Source organism: Wyeomyia smithii, chromosome 3, assembly GCF_029784165.1.
Source record: "Wyeomyia smithii strain HCP4-BCI-WySm-NY-G18 chromosome 3, ASM2978416v1, whole genome shotgun sequence".
NCBI lineage: Eukaryota > Metazoa > Arthropoda > Insecta > Diptera > Culicidae > Wyeomyia > Wyeomyia smithii.
The window spans coordinates 2,416,079-2,433,334 of NC_073696.1; the positions used below are offsets into that span (position 1 = coordinate 2,416,079).

Below are 17,256 nucleotides of genomic sequence, written 5' to 3' on the forward strand. Positions count from 1 at the left end.
GTAGACATTTTTTGGCATTTCAAGATTGGTTTGATATCCATTTCACGTAACTATCTATTCTTCGTCAGTACAGTTTCATTTCACGAGGGTAAATTATTTTACAGACGTGGTTGAAGATTGTATAAGTGAAGTTAAGGTTTCACGCGGATTGGAAAATTTGAGCGCAAAAATGCCTTGCTATAAAATTATCCCATCAATAAAAATACTTTTAATTAATCCTCAACATCGGAATGAAAAGATAGGGCCCGGTTTTGGTCCGTTACCTACCGTAAAGGGTCTGGGGCTATGCTAAGTAATTCTGTCAAAGTAATTTTGATTTGAATTTTGGAGAGTTTTCGATCGTTGGTGAGTCCTTTTAGTTCAGCTTTGAACGGCTTGGCGTTCATGGTGTCGTATGTGAAACCATTAAACATCTTCTTAGTTAAATACTGAATGACCGATTCCGATTTCTCGATGATCGGTCAGTTAGTAGCATTTGTCTCTCAGGCCAATTTGATAGGTAACTGTAACGTCAGAAACGTTAAAGTTCTATATCAAGTTAACAGGTTTCTTGCTTAAGTGGGGTAACAAATAAATTTTCACCGCAAACGCTAGAGTCAGGAAGAGATTTTCCTTTTTTTCCTCGCAGCGATGCGTTGTTCACTCTGTCTTCTTAAGTGATACAAAAATGTTGAAAATTGATGTAAGCTAACATTCAGAAAGTGTTTAAAATACACACTGTCACAAACCACAAAGACCAATCCACAAGTAGCCGAAACATGACCGAACTGTCAGACAGCTTAACCCACACTGATGATTTCGGTATAAGTCCTCTTTCGACTCCACTTTACACACTAATGTCGCTTTTTACGTGGTTATTGTGATGAAGGTGTGGAAGGATGAAGGAGGTGGATTTCCCAAAAAAGTTGTTTCTACCATAATATATTTTTAACAGTTTTTCGTTCTCAAATCGTTCATTCAAAGTGTCAAATGAGTTTTTTTGTTGCAATTATAGACTATGCACTGATTTGCCTGGTATTTTGTTTCTTTTTCATAATTTTCATCTTGATTCGAAGGTGTAAATAATACTGCTCTTGAATCTTCAACGAAAGTACTTAGCACACATGATTAACCGTAGGTCTACATGTTGAGGTCATTTTCAATCCATTTTTCTGGGAATCAATATTTCCGAAACCCTATTATAATATTTGACTGAAAATCCTGCACTTTACCGCTTTAACGTTGAGGCGTCGAAGAAATGTGCGATTTTCATGGATATAAGATTCCATAGCTCATAGAAATTTTGCAGTTTACACTCGTTGAGTTTTTTTCTAACGTTATATCGAACGTGGGAAATATTTTATTCCGTTGAAATGTTGAGTCGATAGTAAAATATATTGAATGTAGAAATTAGTTGCCAGGGCCGGCGGTTCATGTGGGTAGTGTGGGTAGTAGTACCCATTCGGAAAATGTGTCTGTGGGTACTTACCCACACGGAATTAACTCCCTCCATTGCTTACTACCCACTCGGGAAAATAATGTGACGCCGGCCCTGTTAGTTGCTTCCCGCAGAAGTCGAGTGTTGAAGATGTTTATTGGTATTTTTTTTAACGTAAGTCTACAATTAGAAATTTTCACAAATAAAGTTTTCGCAGACTTCGGAATTTACACGTTTCTTCACACGACACGTTTCTCTCTCATAAAAAGCGACTGTAGGTTACATCTAAATTTTTTAATGCGGTTATCTTTTCAACAACATTTTCATTCAATTTTCTAATTTTTTTTCAAGGTTGTTAAACACGTTTGTAGTACTTTTCAAAAAAAAAAAAAATTTTAGCTCTTAAGTGACTTCTCGTTCATTTCCATAGGGTTTTTCAGATTCCACAAAAAAAATCAGATGCGTATGTAAAATTATATCAATTCAACCTTCGCGGAAAATTGTTTTGCCAAAATAGAAAACGATTTCTGATTAAGCTTCGAATCGCCAAAAAAAACGGTTTTGAAGGTCAGAAAAAGTAAAAAAAAAAATTATCCCAAATTGAGCTCAAGAAACTCTGAAAACTCTTCTGAAGGCTAGAAAAATCCAGGATTAAAGGTTATTCCAAATTGAGTTCAGAACCTTCAGAAATGCTTCTAAAAGCTAGAAAGAGTCAAAATTTAGAATGATACAAAAATAACCGTTTGAAATGCCAGAATAGGCCAAGATAGAAAATTATTCCAAATTGCGCTCAGAATCAACGGAAAACTCTTCTGAAGGCCCTCGCCTTTTTTTTTTTTTTGATTAATTGTCAGAAACCTTTACGCACAAGCGTAAAAAAACGTTCTTTCGAGACATATAAAAAAGTTGCTCTAGAAACTCTGAAAACCTTCCTCAAGGTCAGGAATTCTCAAAATAATTACAAATTCAGATCAGAATTGCTGAAAAATTCTTCTAAATGTCATAAGAAGCATAAGTTGGTCCCATATTGGGCTTAGAACCGCCAAAAAACGCTCCTGAAGGTCATAATATAAAGAAATCCCAAATTGCGCTCAGAATCTCTGAAAAACTCCATCGAAGCCCAGAACCGGTCATGGTAGAAAGTGATCTCAAATTGAACTCAGAGTCGCATATAAAAAAAAAGCCAAAAAATGGAAATGATCCAAAATTAGGATCAGTTTTGCCAAGAAAACGCATCTCAAGGCCAGAAAAAGCAAAGAATACAAAATGATCCCAATTTTTATTAAGATAAATTTGGCATGTGGATGTTTTTAGGAGAAACAAATATGTCCATATTGGTTCGACACCCCACCCTCTTCTGGAAGGGAGGGGTTCCATACAAATGAAACACAAACTCCTCCGCATTTCGAGAACTAACCAAGCAAACAGAACCAAATTTGGTAGGTGGATGTTTTTAGGGGTAACAAATATATCCATAATGGATTGACACCCCTCCCTCTTCTACAAAAGAGGGGTCCCATACAAATGAAATACGAATTTCGCACAGCTCGAGAATCAATCAACCAAATTTGGTATGTAAATGTTTTTAGAGGTAACAAATATGTCCATAATGGTTTGACTCCCCTCCCTCTTCTATGAGGGTGGGGTCCCATACAAATGAAACTCAAATTTTGCACAGGTCGAGAACCAATCAACCAAATACAACCAAATTTGGCAAGTGAATATTTTTAGGTGTAACAAATATGTCCATAATGTTTCGACACCCTTCCTTCTTCTGGCATATCTCCAAATACCATTCCGAAATCTAAGATGGCGACTTCCGGTGTCTTGAAAACAGCCGAAAATGAGTGAGAGTGAAAAATTCTGATTTTCTTAATGTTTCTAACTCAGCGAAATATCAGCCGATTCACATAGAACAGCTTCTATTTTATTCGTAACTGAATATAGTTTCAAAGTGTTTGTGTACTTGTAGTACTTTTCTTACAAAAATAACTGACAAATTTCTTGTGAAGTTGAAAATTTGCGTGGAAAAGTTTAAAACATTAGATTTACGCTCGTATAACTCACATATTTTAATAAAGTTGGTACAAACTTCTATATATTTTGAAAGCTCGATTTTTCTTCTTCCCAAAACGCCTAAAACATTCAAAATCGGTTGGAAAACAAATGAGTTAAAAATAATTTTTATGCGCTGAGGTGAAAAAACCAGCATTTTGATCATAATTTCAAATTTTAGGAGTGTTTGAAAAAAATCTAGTATGAGCAAAAGTTGCACTCGACTTTTTTGCATTTTTATTTTCATTTGTAGCACCGTACCAACCTCTCGGCATTTAAACGCTTTGCTGTCAGAATACGTTTTGAAGAAAAAAAAAGTTGTTCGAAAGCCCGCGATGGATGATTTTCCGGAGGGTCCCAAATGAAAGGTAAAAAGCTATATTTTCAAATGGTGAAGATTTTGGCGATATCCATTTTTTTTAAATAAAGTTGTTCTTTTTACACGCCGTGAGGAATTTTGGTGTTTGGACACTGTGAGTTGGTTATAATTTTAAGGTTAGCTTAAAGTCCTTTAAAAAAATGAAAACGTATCCGTGTCAATTCAACAAAACTCTTGACTCTTGACTCTTGACTTTCGACTCTTGACTTTACATGGTGACTCTGGGCTCTGGACTTTGGACTCCGGATTTTTGACTACAGATTTTGGCCCTGGGCTCCAGACTCTTGACTCTGGAGTATGGGCTCTGGACTGTAGATGCTAGACTTTGGACTTTGGGTCCTGGGCTCTGGGCTCTGGGCTCTGGGCTCTGGGGTCTGAACTCTGAACGCTGAACTCTGTGTTCTTGACTCGCTAGATTTTTTGATTTTGACTCGTTAGACTTTTCCCCCTGGACTCTAGACTCTGGACACTGGACTCTTGACACTGGACTCTTGACTCTTAACTCTTATCTCTTGACTCTAGATTCTTGATTCTTGATTCTTGACTCTTGGCTCTTGACTCTTGACTCTTGACTCTTGACTCTTAACTCTTGACTCTTGACTCCTGACTCTTGACTCTTGACGCTTGACTCTTGACTCTTGACTCTTTACTCTTTACTCTTTACTCTTTACTCTTTCCTCTTGACTCTTGACTCTTGACTCTTGACTCTTGACTCTTGACTCTTGACTCTTGACTCTTGACTCTTGCTTCTTGACTTTTGACTCTTGACTCTTGACTCTTGACTCTTGACTCTTGACTCTTGACTCTTGACTCTTGTCTCTTGACTATTGACTCTTAACTCTCGATTCGTGACTCTTGACTCTTGACTCTAGACTCTGGATTCTGGACTCTAGGCTCCAGACTCTGGGCTTTGACTCTAGTCTCTAGACTTCGGACTCTTGACTCTGAACTCTGGGTTTTGGGCTCTGGAATCTCGACTCTAGAATCTTGACTCGCCAGTCTCTGTACTCTTAACATGGTACACTCTTGCCTGCGGATTGTGGTCTTTCGAGTCTGGACTCTTCACCCGCTAAACTTTTGCCTCTGGACTCTGGATTTTGAACTCTGGGTTCTGGAGTCTGGGCTATGAAGTCTGGACTTATGACGCGCTAGGTTTTTGCCCTCATGACTCGTTAGCCTTTTGCTTCTGGACTCGCTAGCCTCTGAACTCTTGACTCTGGGCCCTGGGCTCTTGGCTCTGGACTCTGGAGTATAGACTCTGGGTTCTGGACTCTTAATTCGCCAGTCTCTAAAGTCTTACCTCGTTGGACTCTTGCCTTTGGGCTCTGGAGTCTGGGTTTTGGACTGTAGACTCTAAACTACGAGCTCTGGGCCCTGGGTTCTGGATTCTGGACTCTAAACTCTGAACTCTGAGCTCTTAACTCGCTAGACATTTTTCTCTTGACTATTGACGCTTGATTCTTGACTCTTGACTCTTGACTTTGGACTCTAGACTCTGGACTCCGGGTTCTGGACACTGGGCACCAGACTCTTGAGTCTGGATCCGGATCCTGGATTCTGGACTCTAAACTCTGAACTCTGAGCTCTTGACTCGCTAGCCTTTTTCCTCTTGATTCTTGACTCTTGTCTCTTGACTCTTGACTCTTGACTGTTGACTCTTGACTCTTGACTCTTGACTCTTGACATTTGACTTTTGACTCTTGACTCTCGACTCTTGACTTTGGACTCTGGACTCTGGACTTTAGACTCTAGACCCTGGGCTCTAGACTCTGGACTCCGGATTATGGATTCTGGGCTCTGGATTCTCGACTCTGGAATCTTGACTCGCCAGCCTATGAGCTATTGACTCGCTAGACTCTCGCCTCTGCAATCTGGAGTCTGGGCTCTTGACTCGCTAGACTTTAATCTCTGGTCTCTGGAATCCGGACTCTGGACTCTTGGCTCGCTAGACTCTTGCCTCTGGACTATGGACTCTGAACCCTGGGTTCTGAACTTTGGATTCTGAGCCCTGGGCTCTGGAGTCTGGACTCTTGACCCGTTAGACTTTTGCTTCGGGACTGTAGACTTTAGATTTTGGACTCTAGGCTCTTGACGCTGGAGTCTGCACTCTGGACTTTGGGCTCTTGACTCGTTAGACTTTTGAATCATGGTTCGTTGGACTTTTTTCTCTGGACACTAATCTTCGGATTCTAGACTCTGGACTCTGGAGTGTGGATTTGGGACTTTGGGCTCTTGTTCGTAAAAATGTAAAAATGGAATCATTTATCACTGCAGGTGTTTTGAGGAAGAATGCTGAATTTGCAGTTTCAAAAAATAAAAGAATTTGATTTATATCTTAAATAACGTTCTATTAAGTGAACTTTGGAGTCTACGCCTTTTTTATGCGGTTTCTCAAAACAGTTGCTTTCGAACGCAATATGTTTTTAATAATTTCGACGTAGAATTAAGTCTTACTGCAGCACATATAAAGGTATAAATTAAAACACCGAAAATATCGAGAGCGTCACGAGTATTGTCCACTTTTAAATGCTCAATCAGTTCCGAATGGATTTACTTCATTCTTACAACAATCGATTAGAAAATTAGCCATGCATCCACCAAATGTTGATGATTTTGTGATGTTTACTATTGAACTACTGAAAAATGTAGTGCCTTGTTGAACGCATATTTCGAACATTCTTCCACAGCTGAGCCGACGCGTGATGCAATCGATTTATCGAAATTTAAACCGATTTGTTGTTTTACTCGCTCTAATCCACAAAGACTCACCTACCGGAGGTTAAACTCTCACTAGTCACGTATAAAATCTAGCATGCAGAAATTTAGTCTTCATTGTATTGTATACCCGATTACTGAAGCAAGACGACGGTTGTCTCTTACTGGAAAGTGTCTCGACCCGCAGCTGGCAGAGCAGAAGCTGGTTTTAGCGCAGCAAGGCTGACCAGGCAATCATTCGAGCAGACGGACAAGTCGATGAACCGCAGCACTGCACGGCATTGCTGAACATGTCTAGACATGTCAGTAATTTTGTACAGATCTATCGCATCGTGTTTGATTTTAGCCATTTGGTTACTTGCTAAACGTCATTTTTTCAGTGAATCGCGAAGTCTATTGTGTTGTTTTTATGTGGTTTCAAACTGAATTTGCAATTATCATTGTAATTCTTTTCCTGACATGTTTAATAATGAATTACAAAATGAACCACAGAATCCAACGTTTTGCAATTTTTCTTTGTAAGAATATGTCCAGAAAGACAGAAAGAAGGTGACCCTAACCAATTTTTCAAGTTTGTTACGTATTAAAAACGCGTATGTAGGACTTTTCCAATAATTTTAGTAAGTTTTTTAGTCTCTGTTTTCATTTTAATCAAATTTTTCCAAATTAAAAATAATCGAATGATACCCAATTTCCCTTGAAAGAAAATTGTCAAAAACCTCTTCGTTCAAGAGCACAGAACGTTTTCACGAGATGAGTTTGTTGTTAAGACAATGTGAGCTCAGTTATGTTACCCGTCGTTTGACTCGTTCGAACGTTCTTTTATATGTTTATTCTACAGTTATAATCTGTAAATAGAAAACGGGTGACAACTGATTATTGTTATTTTTTTGCGTTCTCTTGCTCAACAACAAACACGCAAACAAAAATATACAGTTCTAACTAAACTGCTCGAACATCTTCCTGTTTCGAATATGTACAACATCTTGTAAACCTCAACAATAATTCACATGGAAAGTAGTGGAAGCGCGGCCAAGAAATGAGAAAAAAAATGTTGTTCCTCTTACCTGAATCATGGTTTATGCCCAGTGGTTTGGCAATCAATCATTATGTGTATTAGAAATTAATTTGAGTTGATTGAGCGTTTCAAGAAAATTTTATATATTTTTTTCTCCTAAAATACAAAAGTACCTCGGTGTCCTATTCAACGAGGGGTCTACCAATCGACACCTAACTTCAGATTTATAAGTTCCGAACAAAAATACATCGACTCACAAATTTTGGTAGCAATCGGAGATGATCGATGCATATCTTCGGGAACTTGAGATGGAATGACCCTCATACAACTGAAAAAAATCAGAAAATATTCTCCACATTTTCGCACAATGGCAGAAAATATTTCGGCTCGTTTTATGAGCATTTCACCCCTGGTCGTTTCACTTAATCTATCTCAGGGCTGCTCTCAATAGATAGATAGATATTGCTTTTATTAAAGAGTATTTTTAACCCTGTGGTCATTGGACACTCTGTGATAGTAGAATTAATATGTACATTTCATGAGGATACTTCTTACTAATCTAACAAATTAATATGCGATCCTAGATTTCGGCATCTCGTAGAAAACTTAATGTTTGTTGTGTGTTGGGTGGTATAAGCATGTTACTCGCAGTGTCCGAGCTATTCGAGATCATCCGGATGTCGAAAAATCGCTCCTCTTAAATTATACTAGTACAAGCATCAACGCATTAGAGGAGAAACCACGAAGGGATGTAATATATACCGATCTAAGATAACATCGCCCATAAAATTCTACTATGCAAGCTTTCGTGACTTAGAGCGTTGAAAATAACAAAAGTTTACATCAATTGACAACGTAATTCTAATTCCCTAACAAAAAGAAGACCGTCCGAGCAGCTAATAGCATGATTGAACGCGTTCTTTTCCCTACTTAACTGTAGCAACAGGCCACCCCGATTTTTACCAAGCCAAATTATTGTTTCGACTCATCAAAGTTCGTCCTCCATTTATCATCTGTACACTTTGCACCAACATAGTGTTAACGTTAATCGCGTGTAAATTGGTACCAATCAGCCCGTAATAGAGAAAATATTATTTCGTTGACCCTCGCCTCTCACGGTTTAACGGCTTGAAGAGTGCGCCACTGACCAACTGCTGATGATGACACTGATTACAATCGATCCACAACATTTACCCAATCAATTATGATTTTTCCCGCTTGTTATACCTCATTGTCGTTAAACTCGTTGTGGATCCTGACCCTGTTTGTTATTATTGTACCACGGTCTGGGTTAATTACTAAAATGTACAGATTATCATCCGCTTTTGGGCCTTTTTTTTTTTTTTTTTGCTATAAAGCGCGTGAATTCGATACACTCTCACAATGAACTGTTCAACATATTAGCTGTTGAATATCAATGGATTGGCGTTTTGTAATTGAATTAAGCTGTTGTTTATTAGTGAGCATCATTATCTGCGTCACTTGGAAGCGGACAATTGTGCTTAATTACCATTCGAATAGAAACATTGTTCAAAATTGTAGCTAATATATAAAATAGCTGTGTTACTTTAAGCCGCTTAGATCAAATAAGCCCAGTGTTTGCTGTTACTCGGAATAATTGCACAGAATTAAATTCGCTCAATTTACCCCCAGCCCACGTAACTCAGGAAGGTTCGTCGTTCGAGAGTGCTTCCTCGCTGTACAGTCTCGCCCGGGTGGATGCGATCTGCGAAGACACCCCACCGCTCGAGGAGAAACCGACGGTGCCACCGCAAATTCCTCCGCTACCAAGACCCTCTCCAGCGCACTCGGTTAGTAGCAGTTCCAGCGGGAGCTTCCAGATGGCAAGCAAGAAAAGTTCCCCGTCACGTTCCACGATACCAAAAGCACTGCCAGCGAAGCCAAAAGTCAAACCGGAATCAATTTCCGATGACGAACGGAGCGAGAAACGGTACTCCTCTTCGCACGACGAAAAAGACCTCAAAGGAACTCTGGGGCGGCCAACGCGGAGGGGACGCGACTGGAACGAAGAAGAACGCAGAAGGAAAAAAAGTACCTTCAAGCTGGAGTTCGATAAAGATTCACTCAAAACGTACACGACTCCAATATTAAGACAACCAAGTCCCGGTTTTAAGAAACTGTCACCGGAAGACAAAAGCGCCCTAAGCATTCTCGATGGCACCAGTCCCAGCAGCAAGCAGAAACGATTTCGGCCTAAAACGAGAAAATCACCCCGAACGCGATCCGCTACTGGAGAGGAACCGATCAGCACCCCCCTGCGCCGTAGCAAAACTCCTCTCAGCAGAAGTCCCGAGAAGCCTCAAGCTTCGATGCTACCAACGCAAATTGTGGCACCCAAACTCAGCCCCTCGCAGTTCTACTCGCAGCTGAAAAGTCCTCCGTCCGCCAGTTCACCTCGCAAGCAGCAGAAAATATCCCCGGAAAAACGACTGAAAGCGATCTCCACGGAATCGCTCCGTTCGGTTTCCCCCGGCTCGGATTCAGTGTTCTACAGCGAAGCTGACGCTTTATCCCAGTCCGAACAGCAAGTAAGTTCACGAGTCCGCATCGTTTGTCCTTTTCTTTCCCAAGAACTAATGTTGACTACTTTGCAAAGATTCACTGTCATCACTGCGGTAAGGAGGTCGAGGTGGTAAGCATCCCAGGCGAATCGGAAGAATCCATGACGGCTCTTACGCTCGACTCTACCGATGGCGACAGGCCGGACATCGTTCAGCCTCCGGAAGGGTTTGCTGACTCGCCGGATTGTACTAAAACGCCGCATCACACTCGGCTGTACAAGAAAATGGATAAGCGATTTCGATCCGAAGATCGACACGCAGATCGGCGTCACTACAAACCAAGGCAGGAGTACCGAGCGAAGGTAAGTTTTTTTTTCGCGAAACAATAAAAACATTTTAAAATAGAAGCACACAATGTTCCGCAGAGTGAAGAACGCGGCAAAGATGACACAGAGCCGAACAATTTGCGACCCGCAGGATCGTCACCTTGTGTCGCGCCTGTAGCTCCTCACGGTGATCATCAGGCCGAACCAGAGCAAGGTATCTATCATGGTAATTATCGGGCGGGAGTATGGATCTGCATTGCCGATCGGGACGTCTGGCGGAGACACGATTTGGCCGGCGAGGGCAGTTTCGATAAGCCACCGCGGGATTTGGCCGAGCGACGTGGGTCCACTGAATCTGAGAAGGATTTCCGCAAGAAGTATCAAGCCATCACGCACCGTCTGGTGCACCGGAAGTCCTGTGTGGAGATGTACCGACGCCAGAATACGAATAGTTTTGGTGAGAGTGTTTTAATTTTTTGTTAAATTTCCGAAGTTTGTAAATGAGGCTTTCCTAATCAACAGAAATAGACAAAACGGTTGTGGTTTGCCGAGAGTCCGGGGAGTTTGGTTTTAGAATACATGGATCGAAACCGGTGGTGGTATCTGCAATCGAGCCGGACACTCCGGCGGAGACCTCCGGCCTGGAGGTGGGTGATATTGTTCTCTCCGTTAACGGGATATCGGTGATCGATAAGAGCCACTCGGAGGTGGTGAAAATTGCTCACGCTGGAAGTGACACCTTGGAACTGGAGGTAGAGAATTGTTCACGTTGAATATTATTTCCTAGTTTGGTTCTCAAAATTCTTCTAGGTTGCTCGTACGATTGGGGTTCTTTCGCCACTGGAGGACACCACGGCGAATCCCGCCATTTACTCCGGCTTCCTGTGGCGCTTCTCCAACACAACACCGAACAAATGGGTTCGACGGTGGTTCTCGCTACGGCCAGACCACTGTTTGTATTACTATAAGTCTGAGTTGGTAAGTTTCCGACCCAGAAACAGTGAATAGAATCAAAATTTTTTTTTCCCATCATTAGGATAACCAACCAATTGGTGCTATTATTTTGACAAACCATAAGGTGGAACGACTTTCCATGGACGCTACCGGGCGTCCGTTTGGGTTTACTGTGAACACCGAAGAAGGAAACAAGGTTCAACTGGCGGGAGACACCGACGAAGCTGCTAACAGATGGATTGCCATAATTAGTCACGCTGCCCAGCAGGGCGACCCCTGGCTGGAGATTAGGTAATTCCGAATTGACTAGAGGTTTAGAGTTAGGGAAATTGATTCGATCGCTATCTGATTTCATTCACAGTGCGCGCAATTTACGACTGCCAGTAAGTGCGATTCATAAGCCGGATTGCGTTGGACTCCTCACCAAGCTCGGGAGTAAGTGGCGATCCTGGACAAAGCGGTACTGCGTGTTGAAGGATGCTGTGTTATACTTCTATCACGATGCTAGTAGCAAGAACGCATTCGGTGAGAGATTTTCGAGGCAATTTTTGCCTAGAACACTGAATTGTAATCTTTCTTTTTTGTTCTGATTTTTTTTTCTCGTTCGATATTTTTAATTCAACAGGAATGGCTTGCTTGCAAGGTTACAGAGTTCAGCCTTCGTCTGCCGGGGGCAAAAAGTATGCCTTCGAAATCGTTCCACCCGAACTAACTCTGAGGCATTACTATTTCCATGCGGACACTGAAATGGACAAGAAACGGTAAGTGCTCTGGCACATTTAATATTTTGTCATATTTCTTGCTTTCCTCTGTCGTTTCGACCAGAAAATTGATCATTTGCTAGCCAGCTATTCGTAGAAAATTTGCTAGCCAGTTATTCGTAGAAAATTACGATGGTGCAAAAAAGGACCATTTGAAATTGTTTTGGTGAAATTGACTTTTGAATAAATCAATTTGTCTTATACTCACATTTCTGAGATATTTTCGGAATCGGATAATGTCCAGAGGGATAATGGTGCTTATTACGGGAGTCACTTCACGATGAAATATATTTCACTCTCACGCTCACTTCACATTTTTAGACCTATTCCCGATTCCACCTCAAGTGAGGTGACAAAAATCACCTCCGTGGAGTGAGATTGACAGTGAAGTGAAAAGAATAGGACAAGTGAAATGAGATTGTTTCCCAGCTCAAAAATGTCTAAGTTCCAGAAAGTCGTTCTTTCCCGTTTTTTTAGATAACACCAGATCTTGACGTGTTCTGCATTTCTAAGACATTCGGTATCAAAAAAAATGTTTTTTTCGGTATCGAAAATTTCCAGAACTAGTTTGCATTTTTTTTTATCGGGCAAAAATATGAAAAATTGACCGCTTTAAGGCACGGATCAAACTCTGATTTGCTTCGTAACTGAAGAATAAATCCAATATTTACCATTAGATCACCAATCAATCAACTTTAAGACTTATGGCAGCTTCGTGGAATCATTTCACCGTTCAAAATGGTCGTGAAATAATTCCACGCGAATCGTCGCTTTTTCCGTTCTCACTTCACTGATATGACACTCATAATAACCCAAATTCCACTGCAGAAGTCACTTCGCGACGTTTTTCTCACTAACGTGAGTCCCGTAATAGGATTTTGTTCCCTTCACTCTGATTTCACCGTGAAGTGACTCCCGTAATAAGCACCAATGTCCAGAAGGCCAAGCACCACTAACGTGGGTATTTCCGAAACCGAAGTGATGTCCGGAGACTAGAATCTGACTCCAGATGTGTTCAAGTAGTATTATACAAATGTTAATTAACTTTGTAGAATTATGAAGTATTTAAATTGGCAAAATGAATAATAATAAAACTAGAGTTTATATTACGATTGGCTAGCTTGAAATGCCGCGAGTACAGAGTCCCTACGCATCATCTCTTCGTCGACTTCAAAGCCGCTTATGACACGATTAATCGTGAAAGGCTATGGAGAATTCTCGACGAAAACGACTTCCTCGGGAAGCTTACCAGACTGATAAAGGCTACGATGGAGAATGTGCAGTGTTTATGAGGATTCCGGTGGTCTATCCGACCCATTTGGATCCCGCAGGGGACTTCGACAAGGTGATAGTCTTTCCTGCCTGCTGTTCAATACTGCGCTAGAAGGTGTTGTGAGACGAGCGGGAATAGACCTACGGGGCACGATTTTCTTTAAATCCGGTCAATTAATCTGCTTTGGAGATGACGTGGACATTGTCGGCAGAATATTTGAGGCGTTGGCAGATCAGTACACCAGACTAAAATGTGAAGCAGAGAAGATTGGACTGAAGATAAATACGCCAAAAACGAAGTACATGCCAGCGGGACAGGGCACGCCTAGGTAGTGTACCTTGGCTCAATGGTAACTGAGAACAACGATACCAGCCGTGAGATTAGGAGGCGAATCATCAGCGGGAGTCGTGCCTACTATGGGCTCCACAAAGAAATTACGGTCGAAACTTCTAAGTTCCCGCGCAAAGTGACCTTGTACAAAACGCTTATTAGACCGGTTGTTATCTAAGGGTATGAGACGTGGACGATGCTTGAAGAGGACCTGCGAACGCTCGGAGTTTTCGAACGACGGATGCTAAGAACCATCTTTGGCGGTGCTCAAGAGAACGGAGTGTGGAGACGGAGAATGAACCATGAGCTCGCGCAACTCTACTGTGAACCCAGCATCCAGAAATTGACCAGATCTAGACGGATACGTTGGGCCAGGCACGTGACGAGAACAACGGACAATTACCCTGCAAAATTGGTTCTCACCCCGAGTCCGGTTTGTACGAGCACGAAGAGGAGCATAAAGAGCAAGATGGTTAGACCAGGTGGAGCATGATCTGGCAAGTGCGGAGTGCTCGCGGGATTGGAGGCGGGCAGCCATGGACCGATCAAGTTGGCGGAATTATGTTGTGGATGTACGGCCATTTAACACACACAACACAACACACAGCTTGAGAATAACTCACTTTTCACAAATAATTGTAGTATTTCTTAAAAAACCGTTTAAATCTACCGAAACACCTTCCAGTAGACTCACTTTGCCAACAAGCTCATCCTGAGCAGAAACGTTCTGCTGCTCCTGATTAACTTTCTCGTGAACTGTTTCACTCCGCGTCAGGCTTTTATAACTCATCAGAATTTTGCTTGTCATTTTCTGTGTCATCTGGGGATTACTTACATTACCATAACCCGCTCAACTTTTGAGACGTGCAGACGTGTTTTAGATTGCGCCTATCACAAGTGAAGCATTTACCGTTGAAAATTCTTATTCTCGAAATATCCCGTGCCGCGTCGCGTGCTACAGTGTCCCGCGATGAGGCGAGAAAATACTTTTAAAATTGACTATTCGCAATTCGCCATAAAGCCGTCGGTTGAAAAACTTTACGGTTTTTGTTGTTCGGTTCTCGGTTTGAAGCGAGAAGAAATCAAACGGCTACAGTGCCACAGAGGTGGATCATGTGCGTTCATAAAGGTCAGTGACCTGTCGATCGCTCAGAGAGTCGTCGATGAACACGACGGGAAGCATGAGGTGGAGTGTGAAGGGAAGAAACACAAGTTACGAATTACGCTAGAAGATGGTAGTGTTGAAGTGCGTGTGTACGACCTCCCCGAAGATGTGTTGGAAGAAAAGGTCGTCAACTTCTTGAACGATTTTGGAGAAGTAATCTCAATTCGCGATGTGTCGTGGGGTGAGAGCAACGAATCCGAAGGCATACCGCTCGGCATATGGTCTGTCCGTATGATGGTGAAGCGGAACATCGACTCGTGGGTAACCATAGACGGAGAGCAAGCACTAATTGCCTACAAGGGACAACTACAATCCTGTCGCCACTGCAAAGAGCAAGCGCACACTGGGCTATCGTGTGTCCAGAACAAAAAACTTCTGTACCAGAAAAGCTACGCGGATGTAGCGAAGCAACCTGGACAGAAAAACAAACCAACTGCCGTTCAGGAGCCTAAGCACTCAGCAAGTATGAGACCAACAAACATAGAAACAGTGGGTCCCAAGTCCACCGCTCCATCACTGAATTCGTTTACCGCCTTTCCCGAACTGCCGAAGAGTGCCACTAGCCAGAACGAGACAGTAGGTCCGAAAACGATCGAAAGCAACCAGCCCACAGTCGGATTGGTTGCAACCAGCGTTGTTAAACTCGCTCGCAAAAAGCATGCGATACTCCAAGTGGCGTTCTCACCGCTACTAAAATCTCACACTAGAGATACTCCTGTAGTACTGTTTCTCGTTCTCTTTTACTTTTTTCATTTCACACTACCGAGCGTTGGTGCTTGCGAGTTTTCTCACACACACTCTCGCTCGTGTACTTTCCCACTCGCGAGTTCCTCCCTTTCTCGCGAGCACAACCAGCGGAGGTGATTATTAAGACCGTCAAGACGCATTAAGGGCTATTCCCACTGCTTCCGTTCAGGGACCGGGCCGGGACCGGGCTCGTCCGGGACTTTTCGTACATTCACACTGCGCCGTGCTTGAACCGTGCCCGCGCTGCGCTCTGGCTGAGAAATGTTGATGTGTGTATGTGAAAGAACGTCTTTCTCTTTTTTTCATACCGCAGCTCACTCCGCGCGAAATATGTCACTACAACATACACGCATCCACCCGAGTGCCTTCCGTGCACTCTCTGGCCAACACAAAGTATCGTCGGCAACGATAGTTTTTCTCTCGCACTGCGGCAGCACGACGGCAACTCAACGCTGCCCCGGTCTGGGCACGGCGCGTCGGTGTGAATGCGTTCATAAGAACGCATGCAATCAATCTCAAACGAGCCCGGACGACACGCGGAACAGCCACGGCCCGGTCCCTGCCCGGTCCTGGCCCGGTCCCGGAACGGAAGCAGTGGGAAGAGCCCTTTATCATGCTCTTCTCTTATCTCCTCCGAGTACAGTGACGAGAAATAATTGACCATGTGCGTCTTGATCTCCCTTGGCTCTGTTATTGTTTCGTCCTGCTCTGTTTGCAGCTGTGTTATGATGGTTTTATTGCGTCGCCTTTCTCCCAGCTGAAACGTTGACATGGGTTCTCCTGCCACGTGTGTTTCATTGATACGCATAAACATGTGTGAGAATCTTCTCTGGAGAGCTAACATCTCAGCTTTTAGCCGGTTGATGGTAGTGATCAACTCTGGATGCTGATAGTAGTTATCATATGCTTGACGCAGCTCACTGAAGAGATGCTGCTGTTGGCCGTGGAATTCTTCGAATACAGCTCGCGATTTCCATTCGAAAAAGCTTTTTATTTTTGGCTTGGCAAAAGAAAGCCACCACTCAATCCAAGAAGCATAGTTTCTGCGCTGTCGGGTCCAATACTGCCACTTATATTGGAACTCCGCTACGTTCTCATCAGTTAACAAATAGGGGCGAAGGGACCAGAAACCAAGACCATACTCTTGCCCTAAATTTGGAAGGCATATCCGAAGTGTCAGCGCTTTGTGGTCGGTGAACGAGCAGACATGGGCATGTGTTGAGCGCAGCTGATCACGTAAGCCGTTGCTGACATAAATGCGATCAAGGCGCGACCTCGCGTTGTGACAAACATAGGTGTATCCCGCGTCACGCGGACATAGTTTATTCGTATTCAATCGTATTTCGTAGTTTAATCGTATGTGTTGTACGGTGACGAAGATAATAGGGAAGCGTTTCTCTGAACAAATCCTCCCGCGCAGCACGTTGTGCAGAACCAGAGGGAGCATAAAGGGCTATTCCCACTGCTTCCGATCCGGGACCGGGCCGTGGCTGATCCGTGTGTCATCCGGGCTCGTTTGAGATTGATTGCATGCGTTCTTACGAACGCATTCACACCGACGCGACGTGCCCAGACCGGAGCAGCGCTGAGTTGT

General features: G+C 42.8%; 1 protein-coding gene across 8 annotated transcripts in view; it reads left to right on the forward strand.

The window, feature by feature from the left end:
• The window catches only part of LOC129732609 (uncharacterized), a 283,879-nt gene that overhangs the window by 245,012 nt on the left and 21,611 nt on the right, over nucleotides 1–17,256 (forward strand). For 7 of the 8 annotated variants that reach the window (XM_055693610.1, XM_055693614.1, XM_055693618.1 and 4 more), the window contains 8 exons: nucleotides 9,238–10,133; nucleotides 10,202–10,468; nucleotides 10,532–10,889; nucleotides 10,955–11,184; nucleotides 11,243–11,410; nucleotides 11,469–11,677; nucleotides 11,748–11,911; nucleotides 12,012–12,147. In XM_055693610.1, the coding sequence (XP_055549585.1) occupies nucleotides 9,238–10,133; nucleotides 10,202–10,468; nucleotides 10,532–10,889; nucleotides 10,955–11,184; nucleotides 11,243–11,410; nucleotides 11,469–11,677; nucleotides 11,748–11,911; nucleotides 12,012–12,147 (2,428 nt within the window). The remainder of the gene's footprint in view (nucleotides 1–9,237; nucleotides 10,134–10,201; nucleotides 10,469–10,531; nucleotides 10,890–10,954; nucleotides 11,185–11,242; nucleotides 11,411–11,468; nucleotides 11,678–11,747; nucleotides 11,912–12,011; nucleotides 12,148–17,256) is intronic. The other variant, XM_055693612.1, reaches the window with a different exon arrangement.